General features: G+C 40.3%; 1 protein-coding gene across 4 annotated transcripts in view; it reads left to right on the top strand.

The window, feature by feature from the left end:
- PRDM6 (PR/SET domain 6) overlaps positions 1–18,643 on the top strand; it is a 108,007-nt gene that overhangs the window by 67,935 nt on the left and 21,429 nt on the right. For all 4 annotated transcript variants that reach the window (XM_074994136.1, XM_074994135.1, XM_074994138.1 and 1 more), the window contains 3 exons: positions 7,747–7,874; positions 12,119–12,243; positions 16,268–16,610. In XM_074994136.1, the coding sequence (XP_074850237.1) occupies positions 7,747–7,874; positions 12,119–12,243; positions 16,268–16,610 (596 nt within the window). The remainder of the gene's footprint in view (positions 1–7,746; positions 7,875–12,118; positions 12,244–16,267; positions 16,611–18,643) is intronic.

The raw sequence follows: 18,643 nt of genomic DNA on the forward strand, positions 1-18,643 counted from the left end.
AAAATTCCAAACCTCCCTTGCAGTTCCTGAAGCACTTCAGGAACTTATATATCCAACAGCACTGGAGGTATATTTTGCCCGTAGCTGGTATGTTAATCAAGGTGTGGCAGCATCTTGTTACAAATGGTTCATGAATGCTTTAGCTATGTCTTGACTGGCAAATTATCATTCATTTAGTACTATCATTATTTATTGTGGCAGGGCCTCGGACATCAGCTTGTTTTGGAGCTGGTGGCTCTGATCCAAATGGGACAGGCCAGGACTCATTTAAATTTAGTAGGTGATACACATTCTCAAGAACATGCACAAAGTGGGCCACGGAGGGACAGAGAGCTTCTCAAGCCCCAGGAGAGATGGTTGGGGGATGGGGGGGAGAACTCCTTTGGCTCTGGGGCTGGAGCAGGGAAAGAACAAGAATTTCTCTGGTTTATGGGGACTATTATGGGGAATGGGGGCGGGGCAGAAATTTTCTGGCTGGAGGGGCTCTCTCTACCACAGCTCCAGTGCTGGGGGTGCCCTGTGATCTCACCACACCGAGAATTTGTAGATCCATTTATTCTTCTTTGAGTGCTTGCTCGTGTTGATTCCATTCCAGGTCGGGGTGAGCAAACTTTTTATGTCGGTTCCCACTTTGCATCCCTGCAGTTAGCAACTCCCCCGCCCCACCCCCTGCAACTTGTCTAATGTCATGCAAACTGGCGGAAATTTCAGTTATGTTCGTATGAAATTAAAAACCCTTTCAGCATGTGTAAGAAGGTAAGTCTGTTGAAGGTAAAAACTTCATTAACTGGTATATAAACGTGAACACACTTACATAAAAAGCAGTAACATATTTCAACATTTTTAAGGAGATGGATGCGCCTGAGACCCAGCAGCCAATCATGCTGCGCCCCTCCCACTTATGAAATTTCAAACCCCCTAAGGGAGCCTGCCCTCCCCACTTTGCACAGCCCTGTTTTAGGTTTACCCACACCCGCATGTGATCATTGGAGGTTGTTGCCTTATCAGTAGCCACAGGGCGGGCTGTGATGTCCCCTGGGGCTCAGTGCTCATTTTGTGGTAGGTCTGGTGTTGCTGGTCCTATGCCTTCTCCGTTCCTTCTTACCATCTGCAGTGGCCAATCAGAGTGTGTCTGTGCTTTGCTTTGTAAGCAGCCAGCAGTTTATTCTCTCATCCCAGCCTTGTGCCTCTAGTTGTAAATAGTTCTATGGTTTGTTAGTTAGTAGCGAAGTAGCCACTCAGTGTTCAGTTAGTTAGGGTCCCAGCAGGGATTTTCCCCCAAGTTTTAACGTGTAACAGCCCTGTGCCTGTTAGTGACCTTCATGATAGTTGTCTTTAGTGCCTCGGGGATTCCCACATGAAGGAGCACTGTCACACTTGTGAGCACTTTGCTCTTCATTCGCAGAGAGAGTGCAATATACAACTCAGGGCCCTCCTGTTACAGTCTGCCCTGCCTCCAGTTTCACAGTCAGCTCAGCCTAAACTGGCACCCAGTGCTTCAACTTTGGTGCATAGCGCTCCCCCAGCACTGGGCTCCTCTCAGTGCCGATTCCCATCACCAGCGCTGAGTCAGGAGCCGAAAGAGATGGCGCTGAGAGAGCCCAGTAAAGGCACTCTGAGCAAAGGACCTTGTTCAGCCCTTATGACCACTTGGGACTCACAAAAGGGCTCTGCCCTATGGAGTTCCTCCCTTTGAAAAGATCTGCCATTGACTCAGAGGAGCAGTACAGGGTCCAAGCACAGTCGCCGCGCTCTCAGCTCTTGGCGCCTGCAGAGCTGACAGTGGTCCCACCCCAACTGGCATCGTGCTTGGCAGTGAAACTGGTTAATGCTCCCCACATGAGCATAAGGAATGCATAAAGGGATCCTGAACATTGCCAAGGCCAGCTGGCAAACCCCATCCTCTATCCAACCCATGTTCAGGAGGGCAGAGAAAAATCTCCTTTGTCCCTGCAAAAGGTTTGAGTACTTATACACCCATTCTCCACTGGAATCGTTAGTCATCTCTGTAGCCAATGAGAGGGACAAGGAGGGTCCCACTAGTTCCATCACTAAAAATAAAGAGGCCAAGACTTGTCTGGTTGCAAAATTTATTTTATAGCCAGCCTCCAGTTTTGAGTGGGGAAGAGCCAGGCTGTTTTAGGCCATTATAATTTTAACTTGCAAGACTCCTGCCTCAAGTTCAGGGACTCCATGTTCGAAGACACAACCTAGGAATTTGCATTCCTGATGAAGAAGGGTACTGTGGTGGCTTGGTGCTCCCTGGGAGGTTTCTGGCTGTCAAGTGACCTGGGATGTGGCTGATGTAACTGCACTGGTGATGAGGTGGAGTTCCTGGCTCCAGTCTGCAGGTCTGTCCCAGGAGCTGCAGCCATCTATTCAGGAGCTCCTATTTGATGCTGTTGGCCTTTTCTTCAGCCTGATGGATACAAGGCTGCAAGGCCTTAAGGACACACGAGTTAATCTTTGCTCTCTGGGGATGTACGCTCCTGAGATGTCCAGGCAGCCATTCTGGCCTCCTCCATCTCCTCGACACTGGCAGGCTTGTGAAGGGCCTGAGAGGAAATGGGACACTGAGTTTAGCTCTTGCTGAACTTTGTTGTCCCACTCTCTGGCACAGCCAGGCCTGGCAAAGCATGATGGGGACTGGAAACACTCATTTTGAGCATGTGCTGAGTGACTCACCAGCCATCTGCCCAGATCTTTCCCACCCTTTCTTCAACAGCCTGTTCCATCACTGTTTGGCCTGGTCCTGGGTTATGTCAGACTACTTGGTCCTGGACATAATGGCTCAGAGCTATACCCTGGTCCTGGATGTATTTCATCTGGCCTGGGGAGCCCACCTGGGTGAGTTCAACACCCAGGGCCATTAGCTGCATTCCAACCTGGCCCTCCACACAATGTCAGCAAGCTCAGGGTGGTTTGTCTGGCCTGCCATCCTTTCTTGCCCTACCTGAAGAGCCAGGGGGTGTTGGTCCTGATGTAGAAAACCACCATGGTGTGGTGCAGGTTTTTAGACCTTTGACAGGAAGTATTCAATCTCTGGGACTTTTTTGAGTATCACAAACTTCACTTAGTAGCTGGGACCCAAAAACATCCTGGCAGATTGCCTCAACAAGACCTTCTCATCTTGTAATGAATATTCACTCTGTTCAAAGGTAGTCAGCTTAATCTTCCACAGGAGGGAAAAACCCCAGGTGGACCTGTTCACATCCCAGCAGAACAGGAAGTGTCATGTGTGGTGTTCTCTGCAGGACGAGTATAAGAGCTCCCTATTGAATGCCTCTCTGATTTTGTGGTACTGATATATACCTTCCCTCTAGTGTCCTTGATCCACAGCATCCTGCTAAAGGGGAAGGAAGACAAAGCCACTGTCATACTTGTGGCCTCAGTTTATCCTTGCCGGCACTGGTATGACATGCTGCTGAATCTGGTGGCAGCCACCTCCCTTGAAGGTGTGTCTTCAGTCAGATCTGCTTCCCAGACCACAGCAATTTGCTACACCCAAAACTGGTGATGTTGCACTTGATCACCTGGCCGCTGCGTGGTTGAATGATGGTATTTTGCTGGTCTCCAGCAAGTTCTGTTGGCCAGCAGGAAGCCCTCCGCCAGAGCTACCTTTGTGGGTAAGTTGAAGGGATTTATATGTTGAGCTTCAGGTTGTCACATCCCTGCAGAAGTGCTCCTCCAGAAGTGGTCACATTTAAATTTATGTGCATGCCTCTGCATATTAAAGATTACCCAGCTGCTTGATTTCAGGAGCTTTTCATTTTACTTAGTGACCATTATTCATAGATTTTCAAGGGTCACATATATGACATATTAACTGGTTTGGAAAGACAGTTATTTTATTTTTCATTTTTATACTATCATGAAAGGCCCCAATGGCTGTAGTCAAGGACCAGGACTCCATTGCACAGAGCTGCATATACATTCAATTAAAAAACGAGCCTGCCTTGAAAATGTTTAACATAGTAGCATATGATGAAAGTACAAGCAGAGAAAAACAAACAGGGTGGGTATTTGGGATAAGCAGCAGCAGCCTCACCGCACCAACTTCCTAGCTGTGGCCTCTTATTATATCGTGCTCTGAACACATCTAGTTCATGTGGTATTATTGGTGGCAACCTGGAAAGAGGTAGGTCATCTGCCCTTCATAACCTCATAGTCTGCTGGTACTTACTGTGCCTATGCTTCTAATGTTGGGGAAGTTGTATTTTTGGGAAGGGGTAATAAAAACTAGAAAAGAGATTACTTTCAGTAGTTTGTCAATTTGAGTCCTAGAGGTTCCACTTTGACGTATGTCCTGGCTCTGGACAAGACACTGGGACAGCTAATGTTCTGAAACCAAGTGATGATAATTGCAAAATCATCATACATTTGAATATATAATTTCTTTATCTGTAAAACATCAATACCCTATGGCTTAGAGAAAAATAAAAAAGTAACAAAAGTTGTACCATATGAATAATCCTGAACTATACCAGTAGCTCAGTGTACTACTTAAGGTAAATTAGAACCGATTAAAAATAGGAAATGTTAACATACTCCTTATTAGCAAAACCAATGTAGAGTTAACAGTTCTAATGTCTCTCAAGAGGGAAGGGGAACCCGTAAGTAGGTTGGATGCTGGTCCCAGCTCAAACTGAAAGAAGCGACATGGGGTGAAAGAAGAAGGCAATGAATTGGTTGGATTCCACTCCCTAGAGAGGCAGGTGGGTTCTCTAGATGGAACTGAGGAAAGAATACTTTATTTTCAGCCTCTTCTGGAATCTATTAAAAGTAATCCCAGAAGGGAAGGTTGTGCAGTAAATGTAATGTATTACAAGGCTAGCTCCTCTGCCTATTTTGTATGCATATGTGTATGAGTTATATAGAGGGAATGTATATACACATATATTTATATAACATGCCACAGTAGCTCCGTGCACAGCTTGTTCTGTGTTACAACTCATTATGCTTTTTCCTTCCATAATGCCTGTTGCCTGGGTTAGACAAAAATGTAATGATACAGCTTTTTCAGATCTCAACCCGGGCATTGTGATTTAACAAATAAACAGATAATGTGGCAGTATACTTCTTGCTATAAGTATTAAAAACCCTGTGCTTCGTGGCACTGTGGATTTTGGTTTGTGGTATAGCGCTAATAGGAAAAACTGCGGATTCCTTTGAAATGCAAATCATCTCCTCCCTGGGGTGAGGATGGAAGTGCATTTGTCTCTGATGAGGAACTTGGAACAAGAGGTAATCAACGAAAACTGTAACAATTTCCCCTTCCTTTCCCTGCCATTAATTCAATAGAAAATGCGGTAGAGACACTGTGATGTCTCCCAGATATATGAAAAGCTAGCGAAGTCCTGAAACTTTGTCCTATTTAGAGTTCCCATCTGCTTTTGTAGACATTGCTTCTACAACTGGGGGTAATATGGAAATTAAACCATAGGTATAAGTCAGCAGTACAATGAGGTAACACTTCCAGGGCCTGATCCAAAGCTGAGCAGAGTCAATGGACGTCCATTTCATTTTGGATCAGACCTACAATTTAATTGATTCTTGTTTTATAAAGGGTGAGTGGTTATTTCTACTCAAGAGTGAAGCTTGAGTTAATTGGTTCCAAGGCATGCTCAGTGGCAGGTCCTAGCTAGTCTTATTCAGAAAGTGTACAAAGGGTCACTCTTTGCCCCTGTTCATCTATAAATGCTGGGTCTGTTTCTCTTCTCACCTGGGCTACTGCTCTTACCCTTTTCATCTCTATCTTTTATATGTCCTGGCATAAAAAGGGATATTAACTCTGAGTGGGATTTTTTTCCCTCATTGTAAGCCCTGTTGCTATGCTAGGCACCATATAAATGCCTTAAATAAATAATAAGCATTGTGTAAAAAACTGTTTAGACGGATTTTGCCAAGGTGTTTCTAGCCAAACACTGTTAGTCATTTACTTTTCCTTCTCTCTCTCTTTGTGGGCACATTTCCTGTACAACTTTCCCCTCTCCATTACATATGTTTTATTCATTGTAGCATACATGCTAATTTATTGTACAAATACAGGCAAATATTAATAGGAAATGAGATGTCAGCTCATGTTTTTGTTAGCTAATAACAAGGTACCATACGTGGAAAAAAAAACACATGAACACCATCGAGATCATCTACTCGTCCATCTTAGACACAGATATTTTTTTCCTGTGGAAACCTATGAAGCCCTGAGGATCCCTGCTATGCTCACCCAATTATTGCAGCAATTCTGAGCTCTCAGATTAGCTGGCCCTCCAGTCAAGGAGCATCAGGCATGGTTCCATCTTTAGGTTGTTATAGCCACTCATGAATAACTTGTAGGGGTAAATGTAGAAGGCTCACTTTCCCTTCAGAATCTCCCAGAGCTGAATGCATTGCCTCTGAAGAACTCCCAGCTCTTCCTAACCAGGAGCAAAGAAACAAGGCCATGTCTCCTACATGGTAGGGTGCTTTGCTAGTGCTAGGCTGGCTCTGTCTTTAGTACATGTATGAGTAAAAGCAGGTTATTTTGTAAAAAATATGATGGACATATTTATGTGGATTTATTTAATATCATTTCTTGATCAATCTGGATCAATGCAAGAGAAAACGGAGTTTATGAAATTGATAGTGTTTTCATTAAAATCTTGTATTCAATTTAATGTCTGTGTTTCTCCTGTTTTATTTGCTGAACTGATTTTTAAAGGGGCAGATTATTTTTAACCTGCTTAGATGTTTTTCTGCCATGTCATGAAAGAAAGTTCTCTTACAGGAACAGGAATTAATAAGTGGGAAATCTAAACAGCTTTGGAAGATCAGGTTTGGTTTGGCTAAGTGCAGATCTGAACCTTAATGAAACTATCCACGTGAAATGCAAAATTTGATTAGAAAGACAGTAGCCTAGGTTCTCACTGTAGTCTACATCTTCTGGTTCAAATCCCAATCAGAACTCATGAGCAAACCAAAGTATGAAAAATAACAGAATACTAAAAGCAAACCTATTTTTTCCGAGCCAACCAAGAGGCTTCTTCTAGTAGGATCCAGTAAGAAGGGGACGGTGGGATTCTTTTTTTAAATTGGTTTTTCCTGTCCTTTGCAGGGATGTCATATTTAAGAAAACATAAATCCTTCAAGACTGGGTTCTCATTTGTTACCTCCAAAACTCTTTTTAAAAGGTTCTTCAGGGGGCCACTTTTAAATTACTCTTTTGCCTTCCAGTCCTATCACTTTTAGCGCTGTAAGTTGTAGGGCTCCCCAGTTATTCAGTATATGCTGTGCTCAGTGTATGCTGTGTTATCCTCTGTGCCCTCCTGTCCAGAAGTAGAAGCGTTTGCTGCATCTGCAATGTGGAAGAAATGGTCCTAGTTTGGGGATTACTCACCCTTGCTCAGCTGTTCCAGCCATTTAAATGAAGTCTTTTCATCCAGAATTTCTTGTTTATCTGACAGTTCATTATTTAAGACTGGCCAGTCAAAAATAGGTTAAATATTCTTTGGGAAACATGGTTACATCTTTGAGACACCAGAGATATGTTTAATGTAAAAAAGATTGGCTTGATAAGAGAAATATGATGAACTTGTGTCACCAAAATATTTCTCTGTTATTCCGTTTGTATTTCTAAGAGCATCAATAAGCAGTGACAAATCTCATGGCAATAAATTTCTGGAACAGGCACACAGAGACACTGGAAAGCAGTGAAAATGATTGCTGATGATTCTTTCTAACTACTTGACCTTGCGACCCCTTCTCCAGATATATGACCAAGATGGGACACTACAGCACTTTATTGATGGCGGGGAACCCAGTAAGTCAAGTTGGATGAGGTATATCCGATGTGCCAGGCACTGTGGGGAACAGAACCTAACAGTAGTTCAGTACAGGTAAAGTATGTCTTGATTTATTTTTCACCAGGAAAAAAAAGTCCTTGAAATGAAAAGTCAGGAGTGTAATTATCACCAGGTCACAAACAGGCTTTCTTGAATGTCTTCATTTTGTGCAGTACAAACTCAGTAGTACAATATAAGAGATCTTAAGTTTGTTTATCAAAAACTGGGGAAGGCAGACATCATTGAGAGCATATGCTACATGGTTGATACTGAGCCCACTGATGTTCCAGATGATTTAAGCCCTGTGTCACAGAGGCTGCGTCTACACTAGCAAGTTCTCTCAGAAAATCCGACCCTTCTTCGAAACAACACTTGGAGCATCCACACACAAAGTGGGTTCTTTCAAAAGTAAATTGAACGTGGCTCTTCCTCCAGAAGCCCTTTTTCACTCCCCGATCAGGAAGACCGCCTTCTTTCTAAAGATTCTTTTGAAAAAAATGTGCGTAGATGCCCTGGGGGGGTCCTGTGTTAGAAAGAGCGGTCCTCATGGTGCTGGATTTTTCAGTCCCTGGCCCCTTCTTTTGAAGGAGCGGGGGCTGTGTGGACACTTTCTATAGAAAGAGCAGATTGATTGATTTTTTTTTTTTTATCTGCTTTTTTGTGTGTGGCTGCGCTCTTTCTAAAGAAGTTTTTTCAGAAGAGATCTTCCGGAAGAGCTTCTTTCGAAGGATCACTGTAGTGTAGATGTAGCCAGAAAGAGGAACATGCATGAAGATCACATTGTACACAGAGTAGTCTGCCCTGAGAAGTAGTTTGCTTGGTGGCGTAGTCCTCCCACCCTAAAAATAGGTGATTATGTTAGGGGAAAAGGACAAGGAGACAACCTCATTTGAAATGAAAACAGCAGAATTTTGAACACCGAATTTTGTTTGGGCAGAATCAGTGGGCACTTATGACCTAAATGTACATCTGCTGAATGCCCCTGCCAGCCAAGATGGTCTCAGAGCCTATGCCAATGATGTCAATAGCTAAAAAAGGTCAAAACAAATGAACAGGCAAGCAAACAAACAGACTCTGAAAGAAAAAAAAAAGCGTAATGAAACAACGGCTCCTATCTCTTCACCTATACACCAAAAGAAAAAAAAAACCTCCTAGAAAATGTGTTACATAAATATATGATTTCAGCCATAAACAAATTTTTATCCTTCAGTATCAGAAGCAACTGTTTGGCTTTATTAAGTGCTAGCAAATACATCAAAGAATGTTTGGGAACTAAGATGAACGGTCCTGCTGTTTGCTATTTATTTTGGGTTTTCTTTTTTTAAACTTATGTAAAATATTTTCAGTATTTTAATAGACATAAATGCAAACAAAAATGAAAAGTATAACCAGTTTAATTATTTTCTTTTAGTGTGCAAGTTTACAAATGATAAAATGGCCCACTAGCATTTTTTCAACTTCGTTTCTGGCTTCTTGTCAAAGTAACAGTTCAAAAAAGAATATATGACAATGCTTTATTATATTATTGCAAATTTTAGTATAGTGTTAAATATTTATATTTTAGCTATAATTCTGAGGGTTCATTTTTAAATTGTTTAAATTACAGCTAAGATTGTGTTGTAAAGAGTACTTTTGGTTGGCAGCCCTGGAATATCATGAACTCCTGAGACAACCATGTGTGCGTATGTGAAGTAGATAGAGAATATGTATGTGTATACATACACATAGATGAAAAACCTAAATGAAATATGGGCATGAAAAAGTCATTACACATCTGTCAATATTAAGTACATTTTACAAATTTGCTTCCATGATGAAGCTTTTACTTAGAGTTCCTTCTGTCGATCTGTTTTTGATTACTTCAGATATTTGTAAAACGGACTACAAAAACACAATTTGAAAAACTGGCATCCATCACCAGTGACTGAATCCAAGTGTAAGAAAATAGAAAAGTTGAACACTGGAAAACCAGTCTAATTTTTATTGTACATGGATGTCCTCCTCACAGAAAGTCAGCTGGTTTAAATTCATTCTGTTATGATTTGTAATATCTAAATGGAATTTTCTTCAAAGCGCTCTTGATTGATTGACCCTTAGTTGAACGTTTTGTTTTTATTTTGAGGCTGACAATAATGTTTGTTGGCATGTGTTCTGCCTCAACTGCGTTGGGACGCCATGAAGCTATCTTTATGAGTCATCCAACCACAATACTAAATACATGTCAGCAAAGGAAATATTATCCAAAAAGGGAAAAATCCCTTTGATGTGCTTCAGCATGCAGAGATTTCTGCAAGTTTTGGAAGCGCTGTACGCTTGTAAGGAACGGTGTACGCTTACACATTTTTTTTTCAGCTTTCTCCAAGCTTCACAGACCACCCATTGCTCAAAAACAGTTCTGCTCTTTCAGCAGCAAAGTGTGTCATTTGGTTTTAGCACATTCATTTGCTGGGCTGCTGTGTTTATATTAAAGGAAGCCAAACTGAGAGACGAAATGTAACAAGGGTGAAGTACAAAGTAGACTTGATTTTTCTCAAGTTAGGAGATGCTGGTGATTTATAGCATGGCTCCAATTTTGATTTTTATGTAACGGTAGAAAGAATTAATAACACGCACAGCTTTGGGGGAGGGAAGAGAGAGAGGAACAGAGAAAGAGAGCGAGACACAGAGAGACATGAAGGCAAGAGTTTTTGTCAGCTATTCATAGAATGTTGGGAAAAACATTCTGCTTAGCTAGCAGTGCCCTCCTGAGACAGGGTGGCAGTAAGCGAGGAAAATAACAAGATAAATGAAATTTTTGCAGCTGCTAGTAAAATATTGAGAATCTGCACTTTTTTATTGATCTTTATGATCCTGTTGCCAAGAGCCACTTTGCGGTGACAAAATATGTTGACAAGTGCATATCTCACTGCCATGAAAAATGTGGTAAAGGATTCTCCTTATGTCCGCAGTGTTATACAAGGAGCAAATTGCACAGCTATGACAAATTCTTTACAGAAGACTAAATTTAAGGCCAACCAACCCTAAACAGTTTTATCTTGAATTCCAAGCTAATATTTGTAGCAATTTTTCAGTGAGAAAATCAGCTGAAGTCTATTTTTAAGTCTCTATATTTCCCTGCCTTATCTAAGCTGTTTTAAAAACCAGTAATTTCTTGGGACCTCGAGCATATTATTTTGGTGTGTAATTGTTCAGGCAGAGTGGAGTGCTCTTCTTGTAGGTATTGAACATCTATCTACTTCATATAAAGCGTGTTTTACTCTACCAGGCTTAATCTAAAAGCTACAACAGACCAGCAGGGTTTTTAGTAGTTCTTCTTGATTCTGATCTCACACTGATTTTTACAGTTGTGTAACTCTAACTTTTTTTGAATTACTTGAGTCATTTACATCAAAGTGAGTTCAGGATCAGGTCCTCTAGTCTTTTAGCTGCAGAACTCTAGGGATTTTCCTCTAGATTTGATAACTCCCATCCATGGTTTAGGAATGTCTCAGAGGATAGAACCTATAGCAGGATCCTCAGTTACGGACCTGATATTAGATCATACTTACCTCAAGGGCCATCAACCTTGTTCCCAGGTTTCATATTAAGAAAGATTTCTTCATGTACTCTTTTTCATTACCAATCCCTATTTTCTGGATTCTTCTGAACCAAAAGTCCATATTATTCAACTTTAGGTCACTCTCTTTTGAGAGATATCTTTTGGTTGTGCGACTGAAGAATATGTACTAGGATATTCATGTTAAAAATCATCTTCTGTATTTTTTTAAAAATCTTTACTTCTGTTACTAACAGCACTTATTCAGTCTACAAGTTTACTATTTACTTTTTATCATCTAAACTCTGTCTTTGAAGTTTCCGTCAGTTTGGATAGTGAAAATAAACTGGTCTGTTTTGAGTTGGTCCCACTTATTAGATCTTGTGCACTAGTGAAATGCTGAAGTGTTTGCATTCCAAATTGTGCACTGGAATGTTTTTAAAAAACAATAATGGTGAAAAAAAAACCCTGGGTCCCTTATTTTTTAAAACAATACTATCACAACAATAGCTTATTGCATTTTGTAGAATATTTTCTTTGGTCTTAAACTGTCATAGTTACAAGTAGCTTTAATCTCTTTGTTATCCTGTATTACAATCACCAATTGGAGTTCCACATTTATGAGCTGAGTTCAGGATTACTGTAATCAATGAGTTATTCTTTTGGGATAGCTTGCAAAAACCATGTAATTCCATCAAAAACGTGCAGATTGTAAAAGGAGGGCTGTGTTCCTAAACTGGGTTGTTTTTCTGTTTATGACTAGGTCAAATATATTCTACAGGGCCTGTATAGATATCCCCAGGGGCACTGAATTGCTGGTGTGGTACAATGACAGCTACACATCTTTCTTTGGAATCCCTTTACAGTGTATTGCACAGGATGAAAACTGTAAGTATTTTATTTCTAACTCTATGTCCACAATTCATATTTCAAAGTTAATTTCTCAGTTTTCTTCCTTGCATTTCTTAAGAAGGATGAAAGAAGCCTTGCGTATTTATTCAAGGTAAGCTTGATGATTGCAAAATGAGGCCTTCGTTCTGAAAACCCCTAAGATACATAATTTCCGGGGAATGGCATACTTGAGTAAAATTCACATACGGACAGGTGGGCAGGATGAGGCCTAAATTGCAGGTTCCCACTATGGCATAGAAACATGTGAAATCACACCTTTCAAGGGATTTATTCCCAGTCTATTCTTGATTTATTTCCCCCAAACGTCTCTCTAGTTGCCAGTTCTATTATACAATTCACACTCTTGCTAAAAAGCTAACATAATGTAATCTTTCCAGCCACTGACAGTGCTGGTTCATTGTGCTCCTCTGGGGTGGATTGATGAAGGACTGGGCTGGCTGTTCTTAGAGAGTGGGTCCTTGTGGTCAGAGATAATGCTAGCTCCTTTCTATACAGGCTAATTGCAATAACCGGATATGATGATGGACCCCCCCCCCCGCAACACCCGTCGTAATTATTTCCATCGCCATTCATTCCCCTCTGGTGCCATTTTAATTTACTGTGAATTTCTTTTAAAAGCCCATGATTTATAGCAAAGACCCAGTCATGCAAAGTACTGTGTGTACTTGGACTTCCTTGTGCATTAAGAATGCTCAGTACCTCCTAGGAGTGATTGCGATATATGTCTCTGTGGGACTCCCCTCTTTCAGCTTGCATCAGGGGACTCCTTTGCATTGTGACAGTTGTGTGTGTATGTGGCAGAAGAAGCTAGCAGCAGAAGTTTGAATGATTTTGATTGGCCTAAAATGACCGGGTGGCTGCCAGTGCATAGTCAACTATATATTTTTTTAGTCAAATACTTGGGTATCTTAAGAGCTATACTGAGATGCACTTGGGTCTCTTAGCAACTTAAATACTGAACAAGGCAACAATAAAACAGCAAGGTACCAGAGATTAAACTGTCAAAAATAAATATCCTTTTTCATCAAGGGTTTTCAAATCTGTTCTTTTTGGAGGAGTTTTAAAGGTATTAAATTACTAGCTATACTGGTTAGCACTAAAAAAAATCCTCTTTAGTGGGTCATGCAGAAATATTATTCACATTTTTGTGAGTTATACTTTTTTAAAAATAGTTTTATAAGCAATACAGGGAACAAAATCTCATCAGAGTTAAACCTTTAAATATTGTCACTCGCTGCTTCACTATGGGGAAGCCAAGGAGCTTCATCCACAAGTTAAGGAGACTAAGAAGGGGGAAAAAATCATCTTTGGCAGAAGGCCAGCACCCAACCCACTGCATAACTTAAGTGCCACTTAAACACTCAAAACAAACCCTGTGCTGGTCCTTCGAGAAGGGTAAATTTCACCCATTATGAATCGTGACAATATTACTTACCTCTTTAAGATCATTATATGAGTCTCTTGGTGGAGATTTTATGCTTATATTTGTTTTTAATTAAATCTCCCTCATGCTAAAAATTAAAGCAGAGTTATGAAAAGAAAAATGTTTATATGTTGTGCCATATGTTTAACGTGTTTGGGTATGTTTTAAAACTTGTACTGCAGTGCATGTCCTACTGGATGGAACTCATAAAATAGGCTCTTAGATTATACAGTGTAGAGCACCATAGATATGTCTGGACATAAATTAATTAAATATTATGGATTATTATATTTCTTCCGGTTGAGGAAACATTAACAAATAATTTTGTAAAAGAACTTTGTTATATACAGTACCACATCAAAATAGGTTTGTACTGCATTTTTTATTTCAGGATTTTTAGTTTCAGTAACTATTCAGACATTAGTCACAAACATTCATTTTACAGGCCTTCTGAAACCAGTACTGTATCTCAACTAGATACATTTGTATTCAGAAGGGAAATTTGTGTGGCTACAGCTACACTACAGCAATCTGTCGACAGAAATTACTGTTGGAAGAGATCTTCCACCAAGACCTCTGTGGACAGATCACGTCCACACACAAAATCGGATTGAAAGAGCAATCCACTCTGTTGATGAAAAGTGGCCAGACTGCCTGTCCGGTCTCTTGACAGAAAGGCCAGCTGGAAGCTCAGCACACAGGACTTCCTGGTGAACTGGAAGCCCTGTCTGTCGACAAAGGGACCCCCAGAGCATCTACATGGTTTTTTTTGTCTGCAGGAAACGGTCAGTGAGGGTGATATTCCCTGAACATGGAGAGGCACAATACTTCTGTCAGATGTGCCAGGTTTTGTCAATAGTCTGAAGGCAAAGCTCATTTTGTGTGTAGGCACTCTGCTGGCTTTTTTGACAAAAGCCTGGTTTTGTGGGAAGAGCCCTCTCGTGTAGATGTAGCCTGTGTGCATGTGTGCCTGTGTGCATGAGAAAGAGAGAGAGAGAGAGAGAGGAATATCTCCAAGTGCTACATCGACAGAATGTTGTGGTTGCAAATTCAAGCATCAAGTTCCGAAACACCAGAATTTAAGATATCCATGTGATATTGTGCATTATAGTAGGTTTTAAGTACATGACTATATACAATTTTTTCCACAGAACCTCTGCCTCATTCAGTGCACAAGATAGCTAGTGCTCAAGGAATGAGGAAAATCTCAAATATTTCATCTATGTATGTGACTCCCCATGCCTCATTTACTGCACAACATCCAAATGCTGCACTGAATGCATTTTTTCTCATGTATCACATTGTGCTCTTCATCAAAATATGTGAGTGCCTCACAAACCTTAATTTATCTTTTCAACATCTCTCTAAAGTAGGGACATATTAATAATCCCATTTTATCAGTGGGGAAGTGAGATACAAAGGTATATATTATGCTTTGTTGCATGATGAATTAAATCCTACCACCCTTAATCATACAAGCAGTCACAATAAAGACACTGCGTTTGTATCAGGTGTATGAATGAGGGTGTAATATTGAGTATTGTGTCCAGTTCTGGGCACCGCAGTTCAGGAAGGATGTGGAGAAATTGGAGAGGGTCCAGAGGAGAGCAACAAGAACGATCAAAGGTCTAGAGAACATGACCTATGAAGAAAGGCTGAAAGAATTGGGCTTGTTTAGTTTGGAAAAGAGAAGATTGAGGCGGGACATGATAGCAGTTTTCAGGTATCTAAAAGGGTGTCATAAGGCAGAGGGAGGGAACTTGTTCTTCCTTGCCTCTGAGGATAGAACAAGAGGCAATGGACTTCAATTGCAGGAGGGGAAGTTCAGGTTGGACATTAGGAAAAAGTTCCTAACTGTCAGGGTGATCAAACACTGGAACGAATTGCCAAGGGAAGTGGTAGAATCTCCATCACTGGAGATATTTAAGAAGAGGTTAGATAGATGGCTTTCAGGGATGGTCTAGAAAGTGCTTGGTCCTGCCATGAGGGCAGGGGGCTGGACTCGATGGCCTCTTGAGGTCTGTTCCAGTCCTACTCTTCTATGATTCTATGATTGACCTTTCGTGACTACCCATTCATAGTATGAGGGAACTACTGTGCAGCAGCTAGAACTCTGCTGTAGCTCAAGTGTCAGAGGCCTATGTTTTGGGGATTGATGGGTAAGGGTTTTGAACCAGGTCTCTCTCTCTCTCTGTCTCTGTGTGTGTGTGTGTGATGTATCTAATAATTGTGTCTCTTTTCTTCAGTACAGAGATTTGATATATTGTAAGACCAGGAGAATTGTCTTTCAGATGTGAATTCTGTTGTATCATACCTCTAACCACTGGTGTCATTCTTCTCTGGATGTTTTCAGACTCTCAGAGCTCTGTTCAAATGACTTCCTACATGTCAAAACCAGCTTCCCATTCAGAGTGCATTTTCATTCCAGCCCGTTTAACATATGGTGTAATAACATGAAAGTGTTTGAATCTAGTCAGTAGAAAATAGAATTTCAGTATTTTAGGTTTTCTCCCCAAATTGTATTAGTTATAAGAAGTAGCAAAGCAGATCTTATTTACTTTTTTTGTTTTCTCTCAGTGAATGTCCCTTCGACTGTAATGGAGGCCATGTCCAGACAAGATACACTACAGCCATTTAACAAAAGTAGCAAACTACCCCCTGCCACTCCACAGCGATCAATAGTATTTCCACAGACTCCGTGTAACAGAAATTTTTCTCTTCTGGATAAGTCTGGGCCCATCGAGTCAGGATTTAACCAAATCAGTGTCAAAAACCAACGTGTTCTTGCAAGCCCAACTTCAACGAGCCAACTAAATTCTGAGTTCAGTGACTGGCATCTTTGGAAATGTGGGCAATGCTTTAAGACTTTCACGCAGCGGATCCTCTTACAGATGCATGTGTGTACGCAGAACCCTGACAGGTAAAACACAGGCTCTCTTTATTTCTGTATCTATTGGTAGATAGATCCAGTGTTTTTTGCTTTTATCAGAGCTGTTATCATTTCCAAAACTAAACCATTATTAGGAGGAGCCTGTACCACATAATTTACCTGCAGCCATGTGAAGTAAGCTGATAGCGGCCATTGCTTGACTTCACAATTTGCAAAAACACTTGGTACCTAAGTGTACAGATAAGAGGAAGTAGCCAAGAATATAATCGTGTTTTCAGACTGGTTTGGTACATCTGTTAGAGTGAACAAAACAGAAGGAATGTTTATTAATATTATAGGTGGAAAAATGAGGTCAAGATAATCAAAGGTCTCTTTGTCTTCCAAAGATAATATAACTTGCTGTTCAGTGGCTGTCATAGTCATTTCAGGGTTCACCTATAGTGTGCAATGTGTATGAACTTAATTATGTACTAAGAGGTAATGAATTGGAATTTTTTGCTTAGTACTATTTTTCTTCAGAGCATACAAACCCATAAATTGTGCAAAGCTGTCAAAAGGAAATACCTACTCTACTAGTGATGTGGAGGAAAATAGATGCCACTTATTCAATAAACTAATATCCACACAGAAGAAAAATGTTGACTAGATACCTCAGAGTCAAAGTTGGTTTGAAAGTTTGTCAATACAGAATTTTATGGCCATGAACTGAGGATGAAATTTAGCTGAACAAGTGAATTAAAATTTCAGGTACTCTGACCAGTGGCATGGGAGATATAATGGAACTATTATTTATGAATCAAAGCTGGTTTATTTGACAATCTTGATAGCTGACAGCACAAAAGACAAAAAATAAATTAATTCAACTAAAAAAGACTGCCTGCGTTTTGTCTTTTCTTCAGCTGTAAAGCAGGGTTAAGTAAAAAAGCTGAATCTCCTGGAAAATCATTCTAAATGCACCACTCGAATGAAATCCAATAGAAACAGTCAGCTAGTCATATAATATATGTGTGTGTTTGTGAAATAAGAATATGTCTAATGCTCCTGGATGAAAATAGACACATTTTACAGGATGTATGGTAGAACCAGAGTTCAGTACTTAATCCAGAATAGAATTTTGAGAGTTGCTACAGTTTTGGATGCAGCATAACCTTTTCAAGTTTCTGTGCCCTTTACCAGTTGCTAAAATACATGCTAGCTTGGCAGAAGCAAAGTATTTTCATGTTAAAGATACATATTTGCATTGAAAAATAGCTTTTATTGCTATTTTTTCATACTAAAAATTGTGTAACTTTCTGAGAGCAGCCAACTTTCAAATGCTTCCTGAGTTCCCACAATATGTGCCACAACTAAAACTACCAGAGAAAAGCATTTTCCCATAGTTCTCTAAAACATTGTTTGGCATTTTAATTACATGAGTCATGATTTTATTTGTTGTCATTTACATGACTAAAACCTGGCAACATTTTGAAAATATAGGAGTTAAGAGTATGGGTCAGAGGTCTTTGATTTCACATTTTTTTGAGTTCTCATATTTCCTAACTAAAAATCACTATTATTTATTTAAACTTCTGTCATATTTAGTCCTTTACTCCTAATGTATGTGGCATTAGAAGAGCGTAAAGCGATCAATGTGGGATTTGGAAAAGAAGCATCTTTGTTGATTTTTAGGAACGCCTCGTATTTTTTACAGTAATGTGTAGAATTTTCTATCTTCAATAGCTGTATGCAACTCTTAGGTTTCGAATTTCTCTTCCCTATCTGCCTCACCACTCTCAGGGATAAAGACCTACCTGTTTGTTGTCAGACATGTGTAAACACACCGGCCACTATGTCTTTGATGTGTGGGAAGTAGTGGTGCCTTCTGTAGAAGAGGCCTTGAGATTATCTAGTGTGGCATTGTGTTTGTTTTTCAAGCAGCATGATTAGCTATAGGTGGTCTAAACAGGGAAAGGATCCCAAAAGGTACCTATGATCCCCACTTCACAGTGTGAAATTTAAGAGTGCAAACTATTTGGAATTTGAGAAATAGAAAGAAGGAAATGACTTAAACCTCCTTTATCTCA

This window comes from Carettochelys insculpta, chromosome 5 (genome assembly GCF_033958435.1).
Source record: "Carettochelys insculpta isolate YL-2023 chromosome 5, ASM3395843v1, whole genome shotgun sequence".
NCBI classification, from domain to species: domain Eukaryota; kingdom Metazoa; phylum Chordata; order Testudines; family Carettochelyidae; genus Carettochelys; species Carettochelys insculpta.